General features: G+C 37.6%; 4 protein-coding genes and 1 non-coding gene across 10 annotated transcripts; 1 reads left to right on the top strand and 4 right to left on the bottom strand.

The window, feature by feature from the left end:
- Positions 1-183: 183 nt before the first annotated feature.
- LOC103333854 (auxin response factor 1-like) lies at positions 184-6,475 on the bottom strand. 5 transcript variants are annotated; one of them, XM_089053729.1, is made up of 15 exons: positions 5,832-6,475; positions 5,522-5,677; positions 4,955-5,067; positions 4,644-4,739; positions 4,458-4,514; positions 4,106-4,261; positions 3,577-3,703; positions 3,076-3,166; positions 2,799-2,963; positions 2,571-2,690; positions 2,361-2,436; positions 2,136-2,274; positions 1,375-2,000; positions 741-931; positions 184-629 (listed from the first exon to the last, which is right to left on the bottom strand). In XM_089053729.1, exons 2-15 carry the CDS (start codon positions 5,646-5,648, stop codon positions 536-538), a joined length of 2,178 nt encoding a protein of 725 aa, XP_088909855.1. In that variant the 5' UTR covers positions 5,649-5,677; positions 5,832-6,475; the 3' UTR covers positions 184-535.
- A 1,788-nt stretch (positions 6,476-8,263) lies between these two features.
- Positions 8,264-19,386, top strand: DEG2 (DEGP protease 2). 2 transcript variants are annotated; one of them, XM_089054450.1, is made up of 21 exons: positions 8,265-8,506; positions 8,586-8,741; positions 8,909-8,959; positions 9,190-9,263; positions 9,354-9,417; positions 9,790-9,834; positions 9,958-10,065; positions 10,598-10,675; positions 10,837-10,903; positions 11,030-11,088; positions 11,217-11,316; positions 11,581-11,660; positions 11,936-11,992; positions 12,429-12,532; positions 12,981-13,068; positions 13,192-13,277; positions 13,374-13,398; positions 13,531-13,602; positions 13,840-13,890; positions 13,970-14,030; positions 14,112-14,647. In XM_089054450.1, the coding sequence occupies exons 1-21, from the start codon at positions 8,300-8,302 to the stop codon at positions 14,354-14,356; spliced, it is 1,878 nt and encodes a 625-aa protein (XP_088910576.1). In that variant the 5' UTR covers positions 8,265-8,299; the 3' UTR covers positions 14,357-14,647. The 2 variants fall into 2 exon arrangements, with proteins under 2 accessions (XP_088910577.1, XP_088910576.1); XM_089054451.1 differs by lacking the exons at positions 13,970-14,030; positions 14,112-14,647 and adding an exon at positions 19,315-19,386 and having other exon boundaries at positions 8,264-8,506.
- On the bottom strand, positions 14,626-16,287 carry LOC103333856 (putative indole-3-pyruvate monooxygenase YUCCA10). Its single transcript, XM_008236762.2, has 3 exons — positions 15,496-16,287; positions 15,007-15,366; positions 14,626-14,921 (listed from the first exon to the last, which is right to left on the bottom strand). The coding sequence occupies exons 1-3, from the start codon at positions 16,123-16,125 to the stop codon at positions 14,757-14,759; spliced, it is 1,155 nt and encodes a 384-aa protein (XP_008234984.2). The 5' UTR covers positions 16,126-16,287; the 3' UTR covers positions 14,626-14,756.
- Positions 19,387-19,406: 20 nt separating the features above from the next.
- LOC103333859 (putative indole-3-pyruvate monooxygenase YUCCA10) lies at positions 19,407-21,175 on the bottom strand. Its single transcript, XM_008236767.3, has 3 exons — positions 20,267-21,175; positions 19,729-20,088; positions 19,407-19,643 (listed from the first exon to the last, which is right to left on the bottom strand). The coding sequence occupies exons 1-3, from the start codon at positions 20,981-20,983 to the stop codon at positions 19,479-19,481; spliced, it is 1,242 nt and encodes a 413-aa protein (XP_008234989.2). The 5' UTR covers positions 20,984-21,175; the 3' UTR covers positions 19,407-19,478.
- A 1,848-nt stretch (positions 21,176-23,023) lies between these two features.
- Positions 23,024-23,104, bottom strand: TRNAL-AAG (transfer RNA leucine (anticodon AAG)). The gene has a single exon. It is a non-coding gene; the product is annotated as a tRNA-Leu (tRNA).
- Between the last annotated feature and the right edge of the window lie 111 nt (positions 23,105-23,215).

The following is a 23,215-nucleotide window of genomic DNA, read 5'->3' as shown; positions in this document are numbered from 1 at the left end:
CACAAGCTGCTCTCACTTTTTTTTTCTTTTTTTTTTTCGGGATAACCAAGGTGCTCGGGCCCAAACCATATAAATAGGCCCAAAAAACCCACACATTATAGCTCAATATGCAAAACAAATTCGAAACTGGAAATGCTTTTGCATATAAATATAAGTTATAACTATCCAATATAATACACTGAATAAAGAACAACTATCCAATATAATATACTGTGAAAGTATCTATCATGATTCATGCCCACTGCCCAGGTCCATAATTCTACCAGAACAGGTGTATATATCTGGATTTTATACAGGACAGCAATCTCTCACAAAACACTAGCATCCTTCAGAACAACCAACCAAACTTCTGTTTTTGGCTAAATTTAGATAATGTGCAAACTGTAGCTACACTAGATGATTAAATTTGCACAAGTGGACATAGCTATTCATGCAGACATGTTTGTCGATACCATCTCTCCCTGTCTCTGTCTCTGTTTCTGTCTCACACTCCCTCATATGAACAGATAAACACAAATGACCTCACAGCAAAGAATTAGAGGGATGTTGCATTTGGCAAGCCTGGATTCAGTCTGTCGATTTCTTCCTTTGGACAGATGTACAATTTTTGCACCATGGACTGGAATTCACTGCATATGTAACATGATTACCAAATTAGTAAAGACCAATAGCAGATCAGTTTTGTACAGCACATCAGAAATGGCAAACTTTAAGTCACAGTATGAGTTCTAGTTCTTAACTGCCACAGGTAATCTCCTATCAGCATCATGTCTCCTTCATCATCCATATAGGTTACCTGCCACCCACTGCTTCCATCGATCAAGCTTCCTTTGAAATCAAACATCTGGTCAAGCTCAGCAATGAGTTCACCATACCCATCAAAGCGTGTGAGGTCCACCGACCTTCCAACAGGAGCTCCATATTTGAGCACCTGAAAGAGCGTTGAAATTTTGACAAGGTTAGCTTGAGCAATCAACTCAACCATTATAAGGAGGTGCGAAGAAGAAATACTAGTTGTTAAACATTATCTGCACATTGATTCATTATCCTACAAATGCAACTTGAAAGTAATAAGAATGCCTATTCATGTGCCTTCCAAGGGACCTGAATCACAAGTAACTATGCTTGACCATATAACTTCAACAAAGCATTATCACCACCAGACACAGCTCTTTGGAAGTTTGTAGAAACTAGTTGGAAGGTTGCTCGTTATCTAAACACACAGATACATCTTTTAAGGTGCATGAAATCAAATTCTAGTTTGGTGATTGAATAATGTAGAATGCAAAACAATAAAGATAATTCAATTAGCATAAATGTTTCCTTCAACTTGTTTGAAAAGACACCCTAGAAGAAGTTTTATATGTAATGTACCTTTATGCAGCTCCTGTTAGTGACAGAGCAACAGTTCTTGCATTGTTTCGCAGAAAGAACACCAGAAACACTCTTAGATGTCTCTGAAATCTGGATAGTTTCAGAAACACTCGACTGAGATATTGGAGTAATAGAACAAGGACTAAAAAGTTCACTAGAAGTGACAACTTGTGGTGAAGGGAGCTCCGGGTGACTAGTAACTATATTGACTCCGAACAGCATGGTTGTACCACGGCTATTTGGTTGGACAAGGGGCGCTTCAATCTCACTCCTTGGTTTGAAGGCCCTCGAGCCCTGGGACCCAGAGGATTTGATATTTGGAACTGACATGCTTCTTCTAAACGCGACACTGTCCAAGACTCCGAAATTAAATATTGGTGGCCATTGGTTAGTGAGACTTGGAGCTATTGCACTGCCAGGACATTGAAAAAGTGGGTCATGCAATGGATTGTTTTCCAATCCCAATTGTGTATAGTTGCAGTCAGGATTTGATGGTGGAATGAACTGCGGTAGTAATGGTGGTTTTTGAGTACCCGGTTCATGAGCAGGTGGGTCACTAATTTCTTGACCTTGAAAGACCTTTTTTTGTCTTGGAGGTGTATACTCAACTGGAATTGGCAATAAGCCTATGAAGAAAACAAGAGAGATAAGTTGATTAATTTTGACTTTAATTGGATATATCATTCAAACTGTGTTGCGAAGGAAGCTTTTTCTGAAATCTAGAGAAACTTTCCACAGGGAGGTATATGAGAGTTACTGACCATTCGTGGCCAAGTTAGGAAACCCAGGTGATATCAGATCAGGAACATGTGCTCTCTTATTAGGTTGGAGAGGCATGATATTCCAAGGAGAAAGCCTTTCAGGATGCAAGTTTGTATCTGATGAGGCATCCCATTGGACCTGGATGGACAGATCAATTAATGAGATAATTATGTATCAGTTCGAAGATTTTGAGATTTTGATGGTTAGAACAGGAACTTGGGTACCTTCAGACACCTCCATTCTGAACTGGGCCACCTGATACAATCATTATCTTCAATATCTAATATAGTACCCGCCAATCTGGTTCATACAATAACCACATTCAGTCAAAACACCATGACAGTGACACTTTAGGGGGAAAAGGTAGGTTGTTAACAGTGTCTATGGTATTTTTATCCATCCATTCTTGCACTCAGAAGCCAAGGCTTGATTACCTTTTCTCTGCACATTCATCACCTTCAAAACACATTCTGAATCTCATACCAATAGAGTAGTCATTTTTTGCTGATTTCATGTATTGATCACAAGGAATTATAAATGCAGCAGGACTGGTCCTGCATATGCATAAAAGATGGCATGCTTAAAACCTTAGAATATGTGTATACCCAGTGACACTGATATTAAACATAAACCCTATTAGCTCACAGAATCAAATAGCTTACCATGGACGATAGTACACAGTAAACATGGTACCAGTAGAATTGGCATGGAAAGCACTGGCAAGTATGCCATGTTGCATGCTGTGGCCTGAAATGAGAGCAGTTGATGCATTGTCCTGTTTTTTGTTCGCACGGCGTATCCCAACACGTAACTCTCCATTTTCTCCTCTGAAGCAAGAATTACAATCATTAGATAACAAAAAGTGAAGACAGATAACTAATACATATATTAATTAACCATTTAACTTGAGAGAGAGAGAGAGAGATAGAGAGAGAGTACCTGACAAAGATACATGCATCCCCAGCAACAAGTCTTTTTGCAGTCACAAATGTACTCCAACCACTGGTAAGCAAGTGCCTCTTTGGCTGACCTACATTGTGGGAGATGCAGCATAAATTTAAGATTGGTCGTATATGATGAATCCAATGTAGAAGGTTAAGGCAGAAACATGCATGAGAATTAAAAGTGTTCGCCACACTTAAGAAGGATAATCAGAAATAAAATTGCAACTGTAAATGCAATTATATTACTGAGCATTTATTTGTAGGTTGGTCCATTATGCATTACATGGAGTCAGAAAACCATGGCAAATTGCTTTTTTCTCCTAGGCATGATGAGAGGAATTTTAAATTTCTGAAAGAAAAACGTGTCCTATATATTGAAATAATCAAAGAAATGCATCCATAAGTATACAACTGCAATGTCGAACACAATGAACAAATTCAAGTGTCATGCATTCGTTTCTGATTCTGTAAGTACTAATACTGATGCTTAAGTTACTTCCACAGTCAGATGTTTGAGAGTGTCTGAATTTGGAGATACCGCGAAATATATGGCGAAAGTGCCACTCAAATCCCTGCAAGTCCCTTGCGATGAGTTCTTGTACTGGTGGTTGCTGAGACATGTCCTGCAAAAACATCTATAACTTGTGAAGGAACTGGCTTCTAATCCTTAGCATTTTATATAAATCTTATGAGGTAGAGGTGATTGCAAAAGGTGAAGATCTGAGACAAGATTTCCTATGACACTTGCATAATCCAAAGTACCAAACATGCGAGCATAGTTCTTGTCACTTGAGTGAGAGTAGTAGATTACTAGGTTGACTAGGTTCTAAGATTTTCATATCTGTCCCAAGAAACAGTGACAAGAGAAGCCAAAATCAAATATATGAAGGCATTTATCCCCATATGCCTCGTTTAAACTTAACCTGAACTTATATCACATTGGATTGGTTAATTGATTGCTTAGCAGATGTGCGCAATAAATTTTGTAATGGGTGTTATGGAAAGCCATCAGAATAAAAACCAACCAGAGGTGGAAGGCACTCATCAGCTTGTCGTTTCGGAACAGAGAATCCACCATGAGTGCTTGTGTCAGATGGGGTGAGTGTCTTGCTAAAGGAGCGTGTACTGGTGCTCTGAGGCACGGGTTGATTATTTTCTTCATCTAAACTTAGCTGTTCTTGCTGCAAGGTGCCAACACAGTACACATATGTTGTTGTTATCATCAAATGTAAAAATTCCAGAACATGTGAAATAATGTAAACTTTTCAAATTATGAGCCATACAAAAAAAATTAATGGCATCAAAAAGAAATAATATCAGTTTCTTGTAAGTTCTTATGAGGCCTAAGTAAGGTCATCTCAGCACTCAGTAGCTAACCTCAGTCAGAGGAAGCAAGGTGATTTGAGCAAACACTTCATCTGTGTGAACTTCAGCCTGCAAATGAGTCATTAAAAATTAATAAATTCTCATAAATTGTAAGCCATTCAATTTTCTAGTCCAGACACAATTTAAAGAGTATACCCATCAGATTTTGTTAAACACACGGAGAGAGGAGCAATTTACCTTTAGCAGAACGCAGACAACATTGCAGAGGATCTTGGAAGGCAAATTGTAAATTGGCATTTCCATTTTGCCATCTTCGTTTGCATATGCCTCGACCTACTCTAGATCAACAGGCAAAGATGTTACCTATTTGGACCTCAGACAAAAATAGATTGAAGGGATTGATTGAATAGGGACCATCTAAAAGGTGTGCCGAGGACCAAATAGAGATGGCATGAAAACTTCACAATTTGCTTAATAGACAGAAGAAACAGAGTCCTTAAAAGTGCCATAAAAGAAATAGTAATGAAGGAGGTGAGGGAGAAGAGAACCTGTTCCATGTGACCTTGAGGGAAGTAGAAAACCTTCTCTCCGGGGCGCGGAACATAAACATTAGGACCAGCACATGCATGCCATAGTCTAGTGTACGAATCATCTTTCTCACCTAACACCAAAATTGAAAAAATAAGAACAGACCGAGGCAAAATTGGGCGGGGGTGAAAATCAAACCATGAGGACTCGCTAAAGTGAAAGTCCATAAGAATTTGAGAACCCATTTCAGAAATGAGACTTGTTACAGGCCACAATATACAGAGAGTTGAAGATCCTAGATGTTCATCATAAAAATTTGACGCAACATGCCTTGAGCTACCTCTTAAAAATCAAAATGCCCACTGTAGAATTCGTTTCTGAATCAGTAACCCAATAATAGAATAGTTTTTAAATCCACCATTAAAAATTAATAATGGTCAATGCATCTAATTTTACTGTGGAAAAAAATTAAAATCCAAGACTAAAACAGAGCTTAGTTACAAATTTTCTCTCCGAGCAGAGTTCAACACAAAAATGAACAATAAATGAATAAGAAAAACAAGAGGTCACTGGTTCAGGTCGTCCACCTCGTTTATTCTTGTTAGCAGCAGCAGGGAAGGCTGAACCATCGCTACATCCGCTGCTTTCTCTCTCGGCAATATTGACGGTGGTGGGCCCCAAGCCTTCTACACCGGCAGTCGTCCTCGGTGCCATGTCTATTTATTTATCAATTCTCTCCGCCTCTGAACCAAAACAGAAAAAAGAAGATATGCGGAAGATGAAGAAAAAAGAAGAAGAAAGCAAGAAATTTAGAAAAGGGTGAGAATAAGTAGAAGAGGAAAGTTCAGGGAGGGAGGGAGAATCAGGACAAATAGGCGTTAAGAATTAATCAGGTACCGCGTCCACCTAATGGCGTTAATGTGTCGCCTTCCTTAACTTCCTTTAATCTCTCTCTCTCTCTCTCTTTTTCTCTCTCACACTTTCTCGTCCTCTCCACTAGCAAGTATCACAATTCCCACCTCCACACCCGGCCGTTTCAGCGTTTCTCTCTCTGGAAGAGGCCCCTGTGAGCAAGCAGCGTGAGCAGCGTGATGTCGTCGTAACGTTTAGTGCAAAAACTGGATGTCGTTCGTTGTTGTTGTTGTGCACCAGAGCGAGCGAGCTAGAGGAGAGAGAGAAAGATAGGCTGCAGTGCAGTGCAGGCACCGTTCAATGTATGTAGGCGCGTTGCAGATGTGTGTGTTTGTGATTTGGTACACCTGCACCTGCCAGGCCTCTTTTTGGCTCCCCTCTCTCTCCCCTCTCTTTCTCTCTCTGAGACTCTTTCGTTTAATTCGGGTCTCTGTCTGTGTTGCTGCGTGTAGTGTACTATTGTTTGCTTTGCTATGCTGGCTGGCGATGTTTGCTACTTTGCGCCGATGAGTTCGATGCGCTCTTTTGCCCTGCAGTGCATGCCCCTCGCCTCATGCATCTCGCCCATTTGTCATCTCTCTCTCCGTCACCTTTTTCTTTACTCGCGTGTGGCAACACTGACCGTCGATTTTGGGGAAATTGGGTCCCGCCTGTCTTGTGAAAACCACAAAGAAAGAAAGAGAACGAATAATCATGGACTTAATTTTGTAATTAAATTCGTATTTGTTTTGCATGAAGAGCAAGCGTCGCTTAACCATTGTCCATGGGGATTAATTTGGCTTAATTAGACCGGCTCGGCTTCCTGTGTGTCGTTATGTTCCCTTCGTTAGCTGGTAAACCTATCACCGACTGAAACAACAAAGTGGCGAAACATAAATTCTTCCATGTGATTTAATATACATAATAAATTATTATAAATAATAATACATCCAAAAATTTGGTACATTGTCATTCTTTAATCAGAACATAGAAAAACTATGGTGGGGACTCATCATGCAATGTAGTCTCATAATTTGACACATTTTCTTTATTTGGTATTTGATGGTACTAGTCAAATAATAGATGAAACATTGTTTTCAACAAACACTTCCAATGAATGTTCATGATGCTAATGAATTTGTCCCACACTTTATATTTGGCTAATTTTTTAATAATATTAATCATGTAAACGGATAGGGTTTAGATCGGATATACCTTAATCCAAATCATAATCTATTTATAATTGGATTATCGGATTCGAATTATTGGATAACATTCTCAATCCATATATATTACTCATGAGATTCAACATATCATTTTATTATCGAATTTATTTTAAGATATACCTAAAAAAGATTCAAATTTTCATTAGTATCATTATTCTTTTATTGTATTTATCAACTTTTTATATTAAATATTTTATCTTTAAAATTAGTTTTTTAAGTGTATTTTTAGTGCTATAAAACTAAAATTATTCATTTACACATACAATTCATATCTGAATTCATTTATAATCGAATTAATGGATTTGGATTGTAATCGAATTATCGGATTGAAAAGTCCTAAGTCATTTCCTATTAATTACATCGGATTCATATCAAAATCAAATCCATTGACATGTTTAAATATGATCCTTTTAAAGGGATCTCCGAATGACCATTGATGAATGTTTGGATTTGACTAATTACAAAGTGATTAAACCATTAACGATTAGGACATTCAAATGCATACTTATTAATATATGTACCACTAACAAAACTAAAAACATTGAATATTAATTGGGTAGTAACATTAAAATGGCAAGTATTTATCTTCTTATAATGTTGGGGACTTCATAGACTTTTGCAAACTTTACACCAAAATTTATGTAACGCCATACTAAGGAAGAAGTATTTACATAGTTTCAGGCTACACTTATAATTCTATGTTGTATAAATAATGCTTCATCCCAAGGTCAGTGTTAAACTAAAGAAATGGAGGTAACGGAGACGGAGCAGCAGCAGATCAAAACTGTTTGAGGCCCGCGAAAATTACACGAACGGACAGGAGCAATTAAGACGGTGAGAACGACACGTCCTATAAAGCATGCGGGGCATTTATGGAAAAGTCAGCTCCATCACCTTCCTACCCCGACAACAGTATCCACTTCGGAAGCCCACACGTGTGTTGAGCTGTCACGCTTCGTCATGTTTCCGAGGCAAAGGCAATGAACCTTTTCTTTTGGTTTTTTCATATGGGCTTTGTGGTGCGCATTTTTAAAGCCCAAGTTATCGAATGAGCTTAAGCCGAAACCCAAAGATAGATGGGGCCTGAAATCTCCCATTCGAAGTAAACCCGTAGGCGCCAAAATTCAGAGACCCACGCCCGAAAAAGTCCAATTATTTACGGATAAGGAAACGCTGCGCGGTCCTATAAAAGAGTAACTTCGTCTTCTCAACCTTCTTCTTTTAGCAGTGAGCTGACCTTGAATTCAAATGGCCGTTGCTGTCGGCAACTGCTGCTTCTCTGCACTCACGTCCACCGTTAAATTCCGTTCTTCTGTTTCCATCCAACCCTGCTTCGCCACGTTGCTTTGGTCAAGCAATGGCCATGCTCTTAAACCTGTTAGTCAAAGCAAGAGAGAAAGAGCTTCCAGTTCAAGAAAAGGCTCGTCGTCGTCATCTGCTAAATCCCAACCAGAGGTGAAAACCTAAGCACTACTGTTTGTGTAAATTTCTTGATAATTGATTAATTAATATTAATATTGGTTTGGAAATGCAGAAAGAAGCTGTTCCCAATAAGTTGAGCGGAAATGGTGATAGATGGAGTGTTACTGGTAGAGGGAAGAAGGGAAAGTCTCAACCAACGGCTTATAGATCATTTGGAACGCAAAGAAAAGAGAAGAAAGAGTTTACAGTTGATCAAAAAGAGCAACAGGTTTGATAATTGTTGCACTGAATTCCTTTTCATGATTCAATTGCAGGATTAGTTTGTGTTATAAATTTACAGTTAAGTTTTAAAAAAACTGTTCACTGTTTGAAAATCTTTTTATTTAAATTTGAAATTTTGGTTTTATCTTCATGAGGTGATTGTACTTGATTCAGGTTGAACCGAGGAGCCTTCAGGATGCTGATTTTCTTAATGCCGTCGTTAAGGTATGAATACCTCTGTCAGTGTCAATGTTATTGTTCGGGCTGTGGGTTCTATATTGTAATATAAGCTCCCAATTGAAATATCTGTTGTCTTTTTTTAAACAATCTATTTGCCTTTCATTGTTATATTGTTGAACTGTGGGAGTATGGTGTTTGTCAATCCTATCACTTAAACATAAAAATCTGCTGAATCCATTGCGCACTCAGTTTGTAGCTAACAGTTATATGTTTAGGTTTACTGCACCCATACTGCCCCTGACTACTCCCTTCCTTGGCAAAAACAAAGACAATATACAAGTACAGGCAGGCAAGTTTTGAACTCTTATCCTCGTACTCATTTCACTAGCCCATGTGGGTGTGTGTTTTAAAGAACTTATAATCTGAATCTTTAATGCAGTGCTTTTATGATTGGTGACGGGAAACTCTTGACAAATGCCCACTGTGTTGAGCATTATACTCAGGTACTTTGTTGACCGTATTAGTCAATAGTCAGTAGAAAGGTACAAAAGTGTCATTTACTTATCTAGTCAGTGAATAGGCTTAGCCTTCTAAGCGCATTTTTCATAAGTATATCAACTTTGGTTTTAGAAGACATACACACTTGTTCTATATGTTGCCTTTTATGTGTTTTTCCTTTAGGGTTCATAAGCACAATCATATCTCTATCTATAATATGTGTGGAAAACATGACCGATGAAGAAAGTCTGTATTGAGGAAAGTGAAGGATACAATTACTTTTTATGTATTTATACAAAATGATGTTTTAGGCAAGAGGTCCAGTCCGATTATTTATTTTTATTATCATCGTATTTTTATTATCTCTACGAATGCAGGTTAAAGTGAAGAGAAGAGGGGATGATACCAAATATGTTGCTAAGGTATTTCACCCTCAGAAAATTAACATAGTGATGCTCAATATTTGGAGATAAATACGATGTTGCAACTTATTATCAGTAGTGGGGATTATGGTATAGCTTTACTATTAGTGACTTGATATGCAGGTTTTGGCCAGAGGTGTTGATTGTGATATAGCTTTACTTTCAGTAGAAAGTGAGGAATTCTGGAAAGGGGCAGAACCACTCCAATTGGGAAGCTTGCCACATCTTCAGGTTTAAAGTACTCCTATCTAGTTCGTTTAGAAACTAACATGAACAAACGAACTTTCTGAGGCTTGGGTTTAAATGTTTTAGTTGGTTGCAAGAATTTATTTTCTGGTATACAAAAGAGAATATTAGCCAAAAAAACCGCATATATATATATATATTGAGATAGTTTCATTTGGAATACTAATTGTGGTGCATAGGGAGTGTGACTGCAAACATTGTGTCAAAAGAAACTAATTTCAAATTTCAAATTTTAGAGGGCATGTGCACCCGCTTTATCCAAACCTATTATTAAATATATTAGTATTACGATATAAACTGACTACCCACGTGATCTAAATCTGAGATTTTAAATATGACTTGATATAATAAAACTCATCCCTTAACTTACCCCTCAAAACAATGTAGCTTTACTATTTCTGAAACTGCAGAAGTTGAGATTGTTATACCTAAGTTTGGAATTTTCTACACTTCTGCTATAACATCACAATGGTTCATCCCCTTTAAGTGTTGTATCTGTGGTTTTTATATTTGACAGGAAGCAGTGACTGTTGTAGGATATCCCCTCGGAGGAGATACCATTTCAGTAACAAAGGGGGTTGTATCGCGTATAGAGGTTTGGCTTTCCTTACCTGAGTGGACTTGTATGATTTATTACTTGCTGATTGATATGGCTCTGATAATCGGTTGATGTCCTTAAAAGATAAATATGCCATCCAAATTAAGATGTGTTACATAAATATAGGGCATCAAGTTTCTCACTATTAATATCCTCAGGTTACGTCATATGCACATGGGTCATCTGATTTGTTGGGCATTCAGATTGATGCAGCAATAAATCCTGGTTAGTCTATGATTCAAATTTACAATTATAACACTCTGTCGTCACTTAGCTGCCTCAAGATTACAATCCTTCTTCTTTATATTGCATATTTATCATAGCCACTGCTTATACTTTGCTAGATTGTAGGTAATAGTGGTGGACCTGCATTCAATGATCAAGGGGAGTGCATTGGTGTGGCATTTCAGGTAAATTTGTTGGCTTGCTGTCAAAGTTTGTTTATCCATGTTTACTTGGTCTCAGATTTCTTGGCTGTATAGGCAATTCTGTGGCATGAAAACTTTTTCCTTATTATTTTAAGAGACACTTCTTTTAGGTCTACAGATCTGAAGAGGCCGAGAATATTGGATATGTCATTCCTACTACAGTTGTGTCTCATTTTTTGGATGACTATGAGAGGAACGGGAAGTATACAGGTGAGAATCTCTTCCCAACTTTCATCTGTGTGAAGGGAGCTTAGTTGTATATGCATATTTTTCTTGCACCATCCCCACGCCTCGTCTGGGAGTTAGAAGGTATAGACCATGGCAATGTGCCAAGATTTATGTAACTAAAGCAATTGATTGTAGATACCATTTCAACTTGTCTGTGTAGTACCCGCTGCTTTCTTCAGCAGCAAAGTAGTATTCGTGCTATATTTTTTTTCAGTTAATTTCACCTCAATGCTTTGTGACTTGCAGGTTTCCCTTGCCTGGGTGTATTGTTGCAAAAGTTGGAGAATCCAGCATTACGGGCGTGTTTAAAAGTAGAGTCTATTGAGGTAGTCTCTCTGTCTGGTTAAGTGTTTCCTGGATCAGCTGGTGTATCTGTGTCAGAAAAAACATTGCAAAGCTTTCATCTGGTTTAAATTGTTTCTTGCAAAAGAAATGTAAGAGTAGCAGATATGAAGTGGCAGTGGAGCGTGCAGGAATTTACTTATGTAGAAATTATAATATAATATCAGGCCACGTTTTTGTGTTATTATAATATTAGCTTTGAATCTGTTAATCAGTTAATTTTGCTTAGGCTTTTACTCATCACATCTGGCTTGCGCAGGGTGTACTGGTACGAAGAGTTGAACCCACTTCTGATGCACATAATGTATTAAAGGAGGTATGCTGGCTGTTTGAATCTTGAGTGATTGCTGTACTCGAGTTGTATATATACTTGTTAAACAGTCATCAAAGGAAACCTTTAAATCAAATTTTTGGTGCTTCTCAAGCTATCAGCTTATGAGATGATCAGATGTTAGCAGTATTACATGTTTAGATATCTTCAAGATATGATGAAAGAATAGTGAAAATGTGAAGTGGCAAACTATTAGAATTGGAAATAAAGTAATTGTATGGAAAAGGTTGCTAAGTTAGTTTTGGAGAGTGAAAAGGCAATCATGAATGGGGCATTTAGAGTCAACGTAGAATATATTATGGTCCATAATCAATTTTGTACAATCTGTCCTCATGTTTCCCTTTATCTTGGGATTTAAAGCGTATTGAAAATTTGATTTTTTTAATTGTTAATAACTTTGATAGTACTTGTGCTTTTCCAGGGGGACGTGATTGTAAGCTTTGATGATGTTCATGTAGGGTGTGAAGGAACAGTACCTTTCCGATCAAATGAGCGCATTGCATTCCGCTACCTCATTAGCCAAAAGTAAATCCCTGGTTCTAAGACAAAGAAATTAAGTTAAAAGCTGCATTTTCTTTTTAAGTACTTATTTGTTCCGGTAAGAATACTTGATCCATTGGTTAGCCCCTGCAATTATTATTTGGCATTGCAATGCCTTCAGTGGGGCCTGGCTGTACTTGCTTTTGTGGAAAAATGAAAGATTATACTGAAAAAGCCTTAAGGCGCACCCAAGTGTGCAAGTTTTAAGGAGTCGATACTCTGACCACTAATGCCGATTTTTAGGAGTCACTAGCTTCTATGTCTTAATTTACATTCCTTTTTCTATTAAAATTTTGATTTTTTTTTTGCCTTTTCTTGTCTCTTCATTCATAGTCATGGTAGTCGTATGAATTCCTTCCTGTAGAATTTTCATCCATGTTCTAATTTGTTAATTTATAGGTGCAATTTATAGGCTAACAATGCTCCTATACAGATTTGCAGGTGACGTTTCAGATCTTGGTATTATTAGAGCTGGAGAATTCAAAAAAGTTAAAGCAGTTTTGAACCCACGAGTGCATTTGGTAAGTTGTAAATTTTTGGTTCTTTTTACAACGCCATAAAGCTATTGTTGTCAATCTTATTATTATTGTTTTCTCATAAACATCCTGATGCTGATTGTTTTGAGTTCTTTATGGCCCAATAAGGTCCCCTTTCATATCGATGGAGGTCAGCCTTCCTACTTAATCATTGCTGGTTTGGTGTTTACCCCACTCTCAGAACCACTGATAGAGTATGTCACGCTCATTTCTGGCACTGAATAAATTATTTTAGTAATAAACTTCCCGTGCTAACTGCACACTAACCATTTCTTATGTTCTTTTGGCAGTGAGGAGTGTGAAGACTCTATAGGAGTAAGTAGCGACCATGGAGGAAACTCTTAAGCCCAAAGCCCTGTTTAACTAGTTTTTTCTTTTTCGTTTGCTGACCAGAATGCACACTTATGGTTTGGAAACTGATTGGTTTTTGGTTTCTCTTCTGGTCAGTTGAAACTCTTGGCAAAGGCACGCTACTCTTTGGCTAGATTCAAAGGGGAACAGATTGTGATCCTATCACAGGTTAGTTCCATACATATTCCTTTAGCAATGTACATCAAAATGTTGAGATTATGTTGTGGTTATTAAAGCCAATATTAAACGTGTAGCTTCTTTTATTTTTGTCCTCTCTTGCCCTCCCTGTAATATATTATGCATGTTAAGTTGTACAAAAGGAGAATCATCCTTTTCATCACTCTTTGTTTCTGAAATTTTTTAACTGTTGCCATTTTTTCTTATTTTTGGATTCATCTCCTATAGGTCTTAGCAAATGAAGTGAACATAGGGTATGAGGATATGAGCAATCAGCAGGCAAGTTATCTGTTTCCGTTTACATTTTTGGCATGTCTCTGCCAACCATATGGCTGCACTAACAAAAAATTGATTTCAGGTTTTGAAGTTAAATGGAACCCAAATAAGTAACATTCATCATTTGGCGTACCTTGTAGATTGTAAGTGGTAGCACCCCTTAAATATTTCCTGTTCAATTTGTGCCATTCTGATTCTCATGGTTGTGCTGTGCTCTTAATCAGCATGCAAGGACAAGTACTTAGTCTTTGAATTTGAAGACAATTACATAACAGTTTTGGAAAGGGAAGCAGCTACAGCTGCTTCTTCCTGCATTCTCAAAGATTATGGGATTCCGTCTGAAAGGTCTTCCGATCTGTTGGAACCCTATGTGGATTCACTTGGAGACAACCAAGCAGTCGATCAGGACATTGGCGACAGTCCGGTTTCAAATTTGGAAATTGGCTTTGATGGAATTATTTGGGCATAAATTATAATTTGCTTATATCCCGTAGGAATACAAAGTCATCAGTAGAAAGATGATGGTTATTGCAGGCCAACAATTATTTAAAGATTGGCTCCCCTCTCACGCCATGACAAGGTGTTCCTCTTTTATTATTTACTTTTGAGTTTTTTCAGTTTGGTTTTATTAGTTAGTGTAACAATTTTCCTCGTCTGTTAGAATCTAATAATTTGTATCCATAAGTTTGCTTCAGTCTGCTGGCAATCAATTCTTGTAATTTATTTACTGTAACAAAATAGTAAAAAGCCATTTGTTATTGATTATTTGTCTACATTGCAGCAGATTTTTCACTATCACAACCAATAACGATTTAAAAAAAACATAGGGAAGAGGTAAACTTGACTGTTGACTTTCTTCAGTTTGGTTACTATAGAAATGATTTGATATCATTTGCTATGTTTTGAGCATCCTCACTAGACCCATATATTCCTCTTCTTGATAATCCCACACAATATAAACCGTTCTTTCCCTTCCAATGGTTGGGGAAACTTTGTCTTGGAAGCCCATCATCTTTTAAAAGATAATCATCCCCCTGTAACAAAAAAAATTAAAATTTTCACATCAAAAACACTTTTTTTCTTTTAATTAATTTGATTAATTTGTTATTTAATCATCACCTTGAGCCACAAGTTTGTTGATCTCCTGAACCCGGTGCAAAAAACAATTGCATCAAATTGGTACGACTTGCCGTTTTTCAATTCAACATCGCTGCCTCTTATGCTGCTGATTTCTGCTGGCAAGACCTGAATCTCACTGGACTTTATCTTCTTATAGGTTCCAACATCAATGGCTGGATACTTGCCGTACTTGACCTTCATATAAAAGGGACCCTCTGTTGGCCTCTCTATCCCATACTTGGTTAAGTCTCCAAAGACCACCTTGCTAAGCAAAACCATCAAAGAGTCCACCATGTTTAGCGACAAATGTTTCAACAAAACCAGGGCCAAGTAAACCATCCGCCTTGACAAAACATGGACCTGCATTCATATCACATAACTATCGTATTAAACATGAAAGAAATTTTTGATACGAGTTATAGTCTAAACTACTCTAAATTAAACTAATCTAATCCAAGAAATTTAAGTTAGAAATTAATGAAGTCGTACCGGGCTTCGAACGATGATGGAAGTCTTTGCACCATGGTTTGCTAGGTCTAGAGCAATTTCCATGCCGGAATTCCCAGACCCAACAACCAAAACGTTCTTGTTTTTGAACCCCTTCCCAGATTTGAACTGAGTTGAGTGAAGAACATCCCCAGCAAAAGTGTTCAAACCTTGAACCTCTGGGGTATATGGGTTGGTTGCTTCCCCTGTAGCCACCACCAAAAACCTCCCAAAATACTCCTCCATCTCACCAGAGCCACCAGTATTACTGTTACTCACCGCCTTCACAACCCATCTCTCGGAAGCTTCATCATAGTTTGCAGACTCAACATTTCTGTGGTACAGGATGGGACTAATCTTGAAACGGGACACATAGTCGTCCAAGTATTGGATAAACTGATTCTTGGGCACGTAGGTGGGACAAGAAGGTGGAAATGGCATGTGGGGAAGCTCACAGAACTGCTTTTGAAGGTGGAGGTGGAGACGGTCATATGAATACTTTTTCCACAGGGAAGCAAAACAGTCCTCTCTTTCCAAGACTATGTATGGGATTTCAAGCCGGCTTAGACATCCGGCCATGGCGAGGCCGGACGGGCCAGCCCCGACTATAATCACTGCCTTCTCTTGCTCCATTTCAACTCTCCTCTCTCTCTCTCTCTCTCTCTCTAGCTCTCTTCTGTTGTTGCCAAGAATAAGGCAGAGTTTAATACATTAATTTCAAGTAGGAGGGTTCCATACTCCATTCTGAAAAATCACCAATAAGAGACCAAGTCTATGATTTAGTCAGTCAATATGTTTTTTTTTTTTTTGGTGCTTAATTATAATGCGAAAACGTATGAATTAAAAAACCAAGAGAATGAGCTGCTTCTTGCACATTTGGTACATGGTGAAAATGCCACGTGGTTGATATGATAAGAAGTAGGGGGACAGCTGACTTTTTTCGTTAAACAAACAAGGAAAAAAAAGGGTTATCTACACATAGATTTGTATCTCCATTTACACTTAGAAATTGTACAGAAAAATGTTGGTAATTGTAAGATGCGTGGTGTAGCACGAGACAACAGAGTGAAGTAACATGTACGTAAGAAATGGTGGCTTTCCATCAACTGTCATCATTATTCGTACCTCTTTATTATTTCAATTGCTTGCTTCCTTCTTTCGAAACAAGCCTGAAGCATAAGTCAGTTTCAATGACTCGGCTGGTGGGCTCAACCTCACCCCCTGTCCTGTGATTCATTGGTATTCTACAAATCTTCATGTCTATTCACAGGGTTCTGTTACCCCTCTTTTCTTTCCCCATTTCTTCTTTTCTCCGAGAAACATTTAATTAATTATAATGGGAATAGAATTGTTTTACTATCTTCAGCCAATAAGAAAGTATTATTACGTGTATCATAGTATTATTATCCATGTTCCATGAAAATCTTTCTCCTTTTCTTTTGTGGTAAAAAAAAGTGTACGCCGAGATAATAAAATAGAAAGGCAAAGAATTTTACTGCATTGTTTTTGAGTATCTTCAGAGTCTAGATTCATACGAAACACGAATTAATGATGAGAAGCGACAAGCGAAGAAACGGGCATGCTGCTGTGCCTGCAAGATTGTCGTTCCAAGTGGATATTCCAAGTAAAAAAGCAAACTAAACGTGAAATAATGTATGCAACAATTTACAATTACGTTAAATAAATTAATGAGTGGTGGTGGGAGATAAAATTGTGGGAGACTTTTATTTCACTAAAAAAGTAAAAAAAAAAATTATAGTTAATTACCAAATTACATATACATGATAAGCAAACACTAAACTAAATTAAGTGGTCAAATTGTATAACGTGGTCTTTTTGGGGGCACGTAGGAAGAAATTGGTCTAATGGTATATGCATGTGGATGTGGATGTGAATGTGGTGTGCAAAAGAAATGTAGAGATTACTTGATCACCATAACATGCAAAAATGGTTGAATATATATATATATATTTACTCTGCAGATGTTAAATGTAACATGCTATGAAATCCTTATTAAATCTCTGATTAATTTGTCATTCTGAATCTGATGGGGATCATTCACCAGACTACTCCCTTCCTTGGCAAAAACAAAGACAATATACAAGTACAGGCAGGCAAGTTTTGAACTCTTATCCTCGTACTCATTTCACTAGCCCCGTGGGGTGTGTGTTTTGAAGAACTTATGATTGGTGACGGGAAACTCTTGACAAATGCCTACTGTGTTGAGCATTATACTCAGGTTCTTTGTTGTCCGTATTAGTCAATAGTCAGTAGAAAGGTACAAAAGTGTCATTTACTTATCTAGTCAGTGAATAGGCTTAGCCTTCTAAGCGCATTTGTCATAAGTATATCAACTTTGGTTTTAGAAGACATACACACTTGTTCTATATGTTGCCTTTTATGTGTTTTTCCTTGAGGGTTCATAAGCACAATCATATCTCTATCTATAGTATGTATGTAAAACATGACCGATGAAGAAAGTCTGTATTGAGGAAAGTGAAGGATACAATTACTTTTTCTGTATTTATACAAAATGATGTTTTAGGCATGAGGTCCAGTCTGATTATTTATTTTTATTATCATCGTATTTTTATTTTCTCTACGAATGCAGGTTAAAGTGAAGAGAAGAGGGGATGATACCAAATATGTGGCTAAGGTATTTCACCCTCAGAAAATTAACATGGTGATGCTCAATATCTTGGAGATAAATACGATGTTGCAACTTATTATCAGTAGTGGGGATTATGATATAGCTTTACTATTAGTGACTTGATATGCAGGTTTTGGCCAGAGGTGTTGATTGTGATACAGCTTTACTTCCAGTAGAAAGTGAGGAATTCTGGAAAGTGGCAGAACCACTCCAATTGGGAAGCTTACCCCTCAAAACAATGTAGCTTTACTATTTCTGAAACTGCAGAAGTTGAGGTTGTTATACCTAAGTTTGGAATTTTCTACACTTCTGCTATAACATCACAATGGTTCATCCCCTTTAAGTGTTGTATCTGTGGTTTTTATATTTGACAGGAAGCAGTGACTGTTGTAGGATATCCCCTTGGAGGAGATACCATTTCAGTAACAAAGGGGGTTGTATCGCGTATAGAGGTTTGGCTTTCCTTACCTGAGTGGACTTGTATGATTTATTACTTGCTGATGGATATGGCTCTGATAATCGGTTGATGTCCTTAAAAGATAAATATGCCATCCAAATTAAGATGTGTTACATTAATATCCTCAGGTTACGTCATATGCTCATGGGTCATCTGATTTGTTGGGCATTCAGATTGATGCAGCAATAAATCCTGGTCAGTCTATGATTCAAATTTACAATTATAACACTCTGTCGTCACTTAGCTGCCTCAAGATTACAATCCTTCTTCTTTATATTGCATATTTATCATAGCCACTGCTTATACTTTGCTAGATTGTAGGTAATAGTGGTGGACCTGCATTCAATGATCAAGGGGAGTGCATTGGTGTGGCATTTCAGGTAAATTTGTTGGCTTGCTGTCAAAGTTTGATTATCCATGTTTACTTGGTCTCAGATTTCTTGGCTGTATAGGCAATTCTGTGGCATGAAAACTTTTTCCTTATTATTTTAAGAGACACTTCTTTTAGGTCTACAGATCTGAAGAGGCCGAGAATATTGGATATGTCATTCCTACTACAGTTGTGTCTCATTTTTTGGATGACTATGAGAGGAACGGGAAGTATACAGGTGAGAATCTCTTCCCAACTTTCATCTGTGTGAAGGGAACTTAGTTGTATATGTTGTGTATTTTTCTTGCCAACCATATGGCTGCACTAACAAAAAATTAATTTCAGGTTTTGAAGTTAAATGGAACCCAAATAAGGAACATTCATCATTTGGCGTACCTTGTAGATTGTAAGCGGTAGCACCCCTTAAATACTTACTGTAACAAAATAGTAAAAAGCCATTTGTTATTGATTATTTGTCTACATTGCAGCAAGCTTCTTCAGTTTGGTTTCTATAGAAATGACTTGATATCATTTGCTACGTTTTGAGCATCCACACTAGACCCATATATTCCTCTTTGTGATAATCCCACACAATATAAACCCTTCTTTCCCTTCCAATGGTTGGGGAAACTTTGTCTTGCAAGTCCATCATCTTTTAAAAGATAATCATCCCCCTGTAACAAAAAAAATTAAAAATTTCACATCAAAAACACTGTTTTTCTTTTAATTAATTTGATTAATTTGTTATTTAATCATCACCTTGAGCCACAAGTTCGTTGATCTCTTGAACCCGGTGCAGAAAACAATTGCATCAAATTGGTACGACTTGCCGTTTTTCAATTCAACATCGCTGCCTCTTATGCTGCTGATTTCTGCTGGCAACACCTGAATCTCACCGGATTTGATCTTCTTATAGGTTCCAACATCAATGACTGGATACTTGCCGTACTTGACCTTCATATAAAAGGGACCCTCTGTTGGCCTCTCTAGCCCATACTTGGTTAAGTCTCCAAAGACCAGCTTGCTAAGCAAAACCGTCAAAGAGTCCACCATGTTTAGCGAAAAATATTTCACCAAAACCGGGCCCAAGTAAACCATCCCCCTTGACAAAACATGGACCTGCATTCATATCACATAACTATCATATTAAACATGAAATAAATTTTTTATACGAGTTATAGTCTAAACTACTTTAAATTAAACTAATCTAAGGAACCGACTTATTGCCTAACAAGCTGAACTAACCTACATCTACGAACATCCAAGAAATTTGAGTTAGAAATTAATGAAGTCGTACCGGGCTTCGAACGATGATGGAAGTCTTTGCACCATGGTTTGCTAGGTCTAGAGCAATTTCCATGCCGGAATTCCCAGATCCAACAACCAAAACGTTCTTGTTTTTGAACCCCTCCCCAGATTTGAACTGAGTTGAGTGAAGAACATCCCCAGCAAAAGTGTTCAAACCTTGAACCTCTGGTGTGTATGGGTTGGTTGCTTCCCCTGTAGCCACCACCAAAAACCTCCCAAAATACTCCTCCATCTCACCACAGCCACCAGTATTACTTTTAGTCACCGCCTTCACAACCCATCTCTCAGAAGCTTCATCATAGTTTGCAGACTCAACATTTCTGTGGTACAGGATGGGACTAATCTTGAAACGGGACACATAGTCGTCCAAGTATTGGATAAACTGATTCTTGGGCACGTAGGTGGGACAAGAAGGTGGAAATGGCATGTGGGGAAGCTCACAGAACTGCTTTTGAAGGTGGAGGTGGAGACGGTCATATGAATACTTTTTAAACAGGGAAGCATAACAGTCCTCTCTTTCCAAGACTATGTATGGGATTGCAAGCCGGCTTAGACATCCGGCCATGCCGAGGCCGGACGGGCCAGCCCCGACTATAATCACTGCCTTCCCTTGCTCCATTTCAATTGTCTCTCTCTCTCTCTCTCTTCTGTTGTTGCAAAGAATAAGGCAGAGTTTAATACATAATTTCAAGTAGGAGGGTTCCATACCCCATTTTGAAAAATTACCAATAAGTCACCAATCCAAATCTATGATTTATGTTTGTATCGTGACCAACCGAGCAACTAGCTAAGCTAGATTATTCATGTGTTATGCTATGATAGGTCGTCATTTTAGCCAAAGAAGCCTTACCACAAGTTATAAATCTAAACAAGGCAATGAGTCCCTCATTGGAAGACTCTAAGAGATGAAGACTCCTCATCACCTATAAAAGAAGACTACTCTTCACTTAGAAATGAGTCTTAGATCTTGGATTCTTGGGCTTTGTACCTTAGGCATTGGGTCTTCTTCTCTTTATTTTTGAATTTAACTCCATGTACAAATGTAAATACATATTATTATAATAATGAGAATATCTTTCTCTGTGAACATAGGTCATTTATCAAGCGTGAACTACATATATCTTGTCTTAAACATTTGGTACGACATGGTAAAAATATGATGTGGTTCAGATGCAGCCTATTTTAGATGATGATAAGAATGGCCTCTTGAGGCCTAAATTTGTACATGTGTAGTCTTTTTGGTTTGAACTTTACCTCCTATTTTAACCCCCCCAAAAAAAAAATTTGCCATGTGGTTGATATAATAAGTAGGGGGACAGCTGACTTTTTCGTTAAACAAACAAGGAAAAGAGAAGGTTATCCATACGATTGAATTGCATCTGCATTTACACTTGGAAATTCTACAGAAAAATGTTGGTAATTGTAAGATGCGTGGTGTAGCACGAGACAACAGGAGTGAAGTAACAGGTACGTAAGAAATGGTGGCTTTCCATCAACTGTCATCATTATTCGTACCTCTCTATTATTTCAATTGCTTGCTTCCTTCTTTCGAACAAGTCTGAAGCACAAGTCGGCTGGTGGGCTCAACCTCACCCCCTGTCCTGTGATTCATTGCTATTCTACAAATCTTCATGTCTATTCAAAGGGTTCTGTTCCCCCCCTTTTCTTCTTCTTTCTCTGAGAAAAATTTAATTAATTTACGGGGATATAATTATTTTGCTATTTTCAGTCTATAAAAAAGTATTATTACGTGTATAATAATATTATTATTCATGTTCTCCTTTTTTTTGGTGGTAAAAAAAAGTGTACCCCGAAATAGCAAAATAGAAAGGCAAAGAATTTTACTTCATTGTTTTTGAGTATCTTCAAAGTCTAGATTCATACGAGACACGAATTAATGATGAGAAGCGACAAGCGAAGAAAAGGGCATGGTGCTGTGTCTGCAAGATTGTCGTTCCAAGTGGATATTCCAAGTAAAAAAGCAAACTAAACGTGAAATAATGTATGCAACAATTTACAATTACGTTAGATAAATTAATGAGTGGTGGTGGGAGGTAAAATTGTGGGAGACTTTTATTTCACTAAAAAAGTAAAAAAAAATTATAGTTAATTGCCAAATTACATATGCATGATAAGCAAGCACTAAATTAAATTAAGTGGACAAATTGTACTACGTGGTCTTTTTGGGGGCACGTTGGAAGAAATTGGTCTAATGGTATATGCATGTGGATGTGGATGTGGATGTGGATGAGGTGAGCAAAATAAACGTAGAGATTACTTGATCACCATAACATGCAAAAATGGTTGAATAAATATATATATATATTTATTTATTTATTTACTCTGCACATGTTAAATGTAACATGCTATGAAATCCTTATTAAATCTCTGATTAATTTGTCATTCTGAATCTGATGGGGATCATTCACCAGAAATTTTAAGAACCAAATAAAGTGTAGAATTGACTGCCAACCTGAATGATAGTGAGATTTAGAGACGGTGCATGGAGTCGGAAAATGGATCCAAATGCGTGATTACTTTTCCACTGAATTGACACCAAAAAGGGCCTTTCATTTCTTACCAAAAGTTATAGAGTTTGGGACTTTGCTTGAAGAATTGATCAAACCCAATGATATACCACTAGGGGCTGGGCCAATATAAACCAATGTGGGCTTCAAATGCTGGTCCAAACCACTTGGGCCTGGGCCTAAAAATCCAAAACCTTAAAATAAAAATGAAAACAATCTGTTGAGAGTGGGATTTGAACCCACGCCCTTTCGGACCAGAACCTTAATCTGGCGCCTTAGACCAACTCGGCCATCTCAACGGTTGATAAATGGTTTCTAAGTCTTTACATATATACTATTGTATCGTGCTCGCTTTTTGAGATCCTGACGGCTGATTGTATGTCTGACCATAAAGGAGAAGAGATATTATT

The sequence above is a fragment of the Prunus mume genome, linkage group LG6 (assembly GCF_029339155.1).
Source record: "Prunus mume cultivar Tortuosa linkage group LG6, ASM2933915v1, whole genome shotgun sequence".
Taxonomy (NCBI): domain Eukaryota; kingdom Viridiplantae; phylum Streptophyta; class Magnoliopsida; order Rosales; family Rosaceae; genus Prunus; species Prunus mume.
The sequence above is the reverse complement of the archived record's forward strand: the minus strand, read 5'-3'. Positions and strand labels throughout refer to the sequence as shown.

What these genes read in the sequence shown, in the direction of transcription:
- LOC103333854 (XM_089053729.1), bottom strand. Translation starts at nt 5,648, where the DNA reads ATGGCACCGAGGACGACTGCCGGTGTAGAAGGCTTGGGGCCCACCACC. An exon ending in TTGTCTGCGTTCTGCTAAAG is followed by an intron (nt 4,515 to 4,643) that starts GTAAATTGCTCC and finishes ACTCATTTGCAG; the next exon opens with GCTGAAGTTCACACAGATGA. An exon ending in CTAACAGGAGCTGCATAAAG is followed by an intron (nt 932 to 1,374) that starts GTACATTACATA and finishes ACGCTCTTTCAG; the next exon opens with GTGCTCAAATATGGAGCTCC.
- DEG2 (XM_089054450.1), top strand. Translation starts at nt 8,300, where the DNA reads ATGGCCGTTGCTGTCGGCAACTGCTGCTTCTCTGCACTCACGTCCACC. An exon ending in GTGTTGAGCATTATACTCAG is followed by an intron (nt 9,418 to 9,789) that starts GTACTTTGTTGA and finishes CTACGAATGCAG; the next exon opens with GTTAAAGTGAAGAGAAGAGG. An exon ending in AGTGTGAAGACTCTATAGGA is followed by an intron (nt 13,399 to 13,530) that starts GTAAGTAGCGAC and finishes TCTTCTGGTCAG; the next exon opens with TTGAAACTCTTGGCAAAGGC.
- LOC103333856 (XM_008236762.2), bottom strand. Translation starts at nt 16,125, where the DNA reads ATGGAGCAAGAGAAGGCAGTGATTATAGTCGGGGCTGGCCCGTCCGGC. An exon ending in CCATCATCGTTCGAAGCCCG is followed by an intron (nt 15,367 to 15,495) that starts GTACGACTTCAT and finishes ATATGAATGCAG; the next exon opens with GTCCATGTTTTGTCAAGGCG. An exon ending in CAACAAACTTGTGGCTCAAG is followed by an intron (nt 14,922 to 15,006) that starts GTGATGATTAAA and finishes TTTTTGTTACAG; the next exon opens with GGGGATGATTATCTTTTAAA.
- LOC103333859 (XM_008236767.3), bottom strand. Translation starts at nt 20,983, where the DNA reads ATGGAACCCTCCTACTTGAAATTATGTATTAAACTCTGCCTTATTCTT. An exon ending in CCATCATCGTTCGAAGCCCG is followed by an intron (nt 20,089 to 20,266) that starts GTACGACTTCAT and finishes ATATGAATGCAG; the next exon opens with GTCCATGTTTTGTCAAGGGG. An exon ending in CAACGAACTTGTGGCTCAAG is followed by an intron (nt 19,644 to 19,728) that starts GTGATGATTAAA and finishes TTTTTGTTACAG; the next exon opens with GGGGATGATTATCTTTTAAA.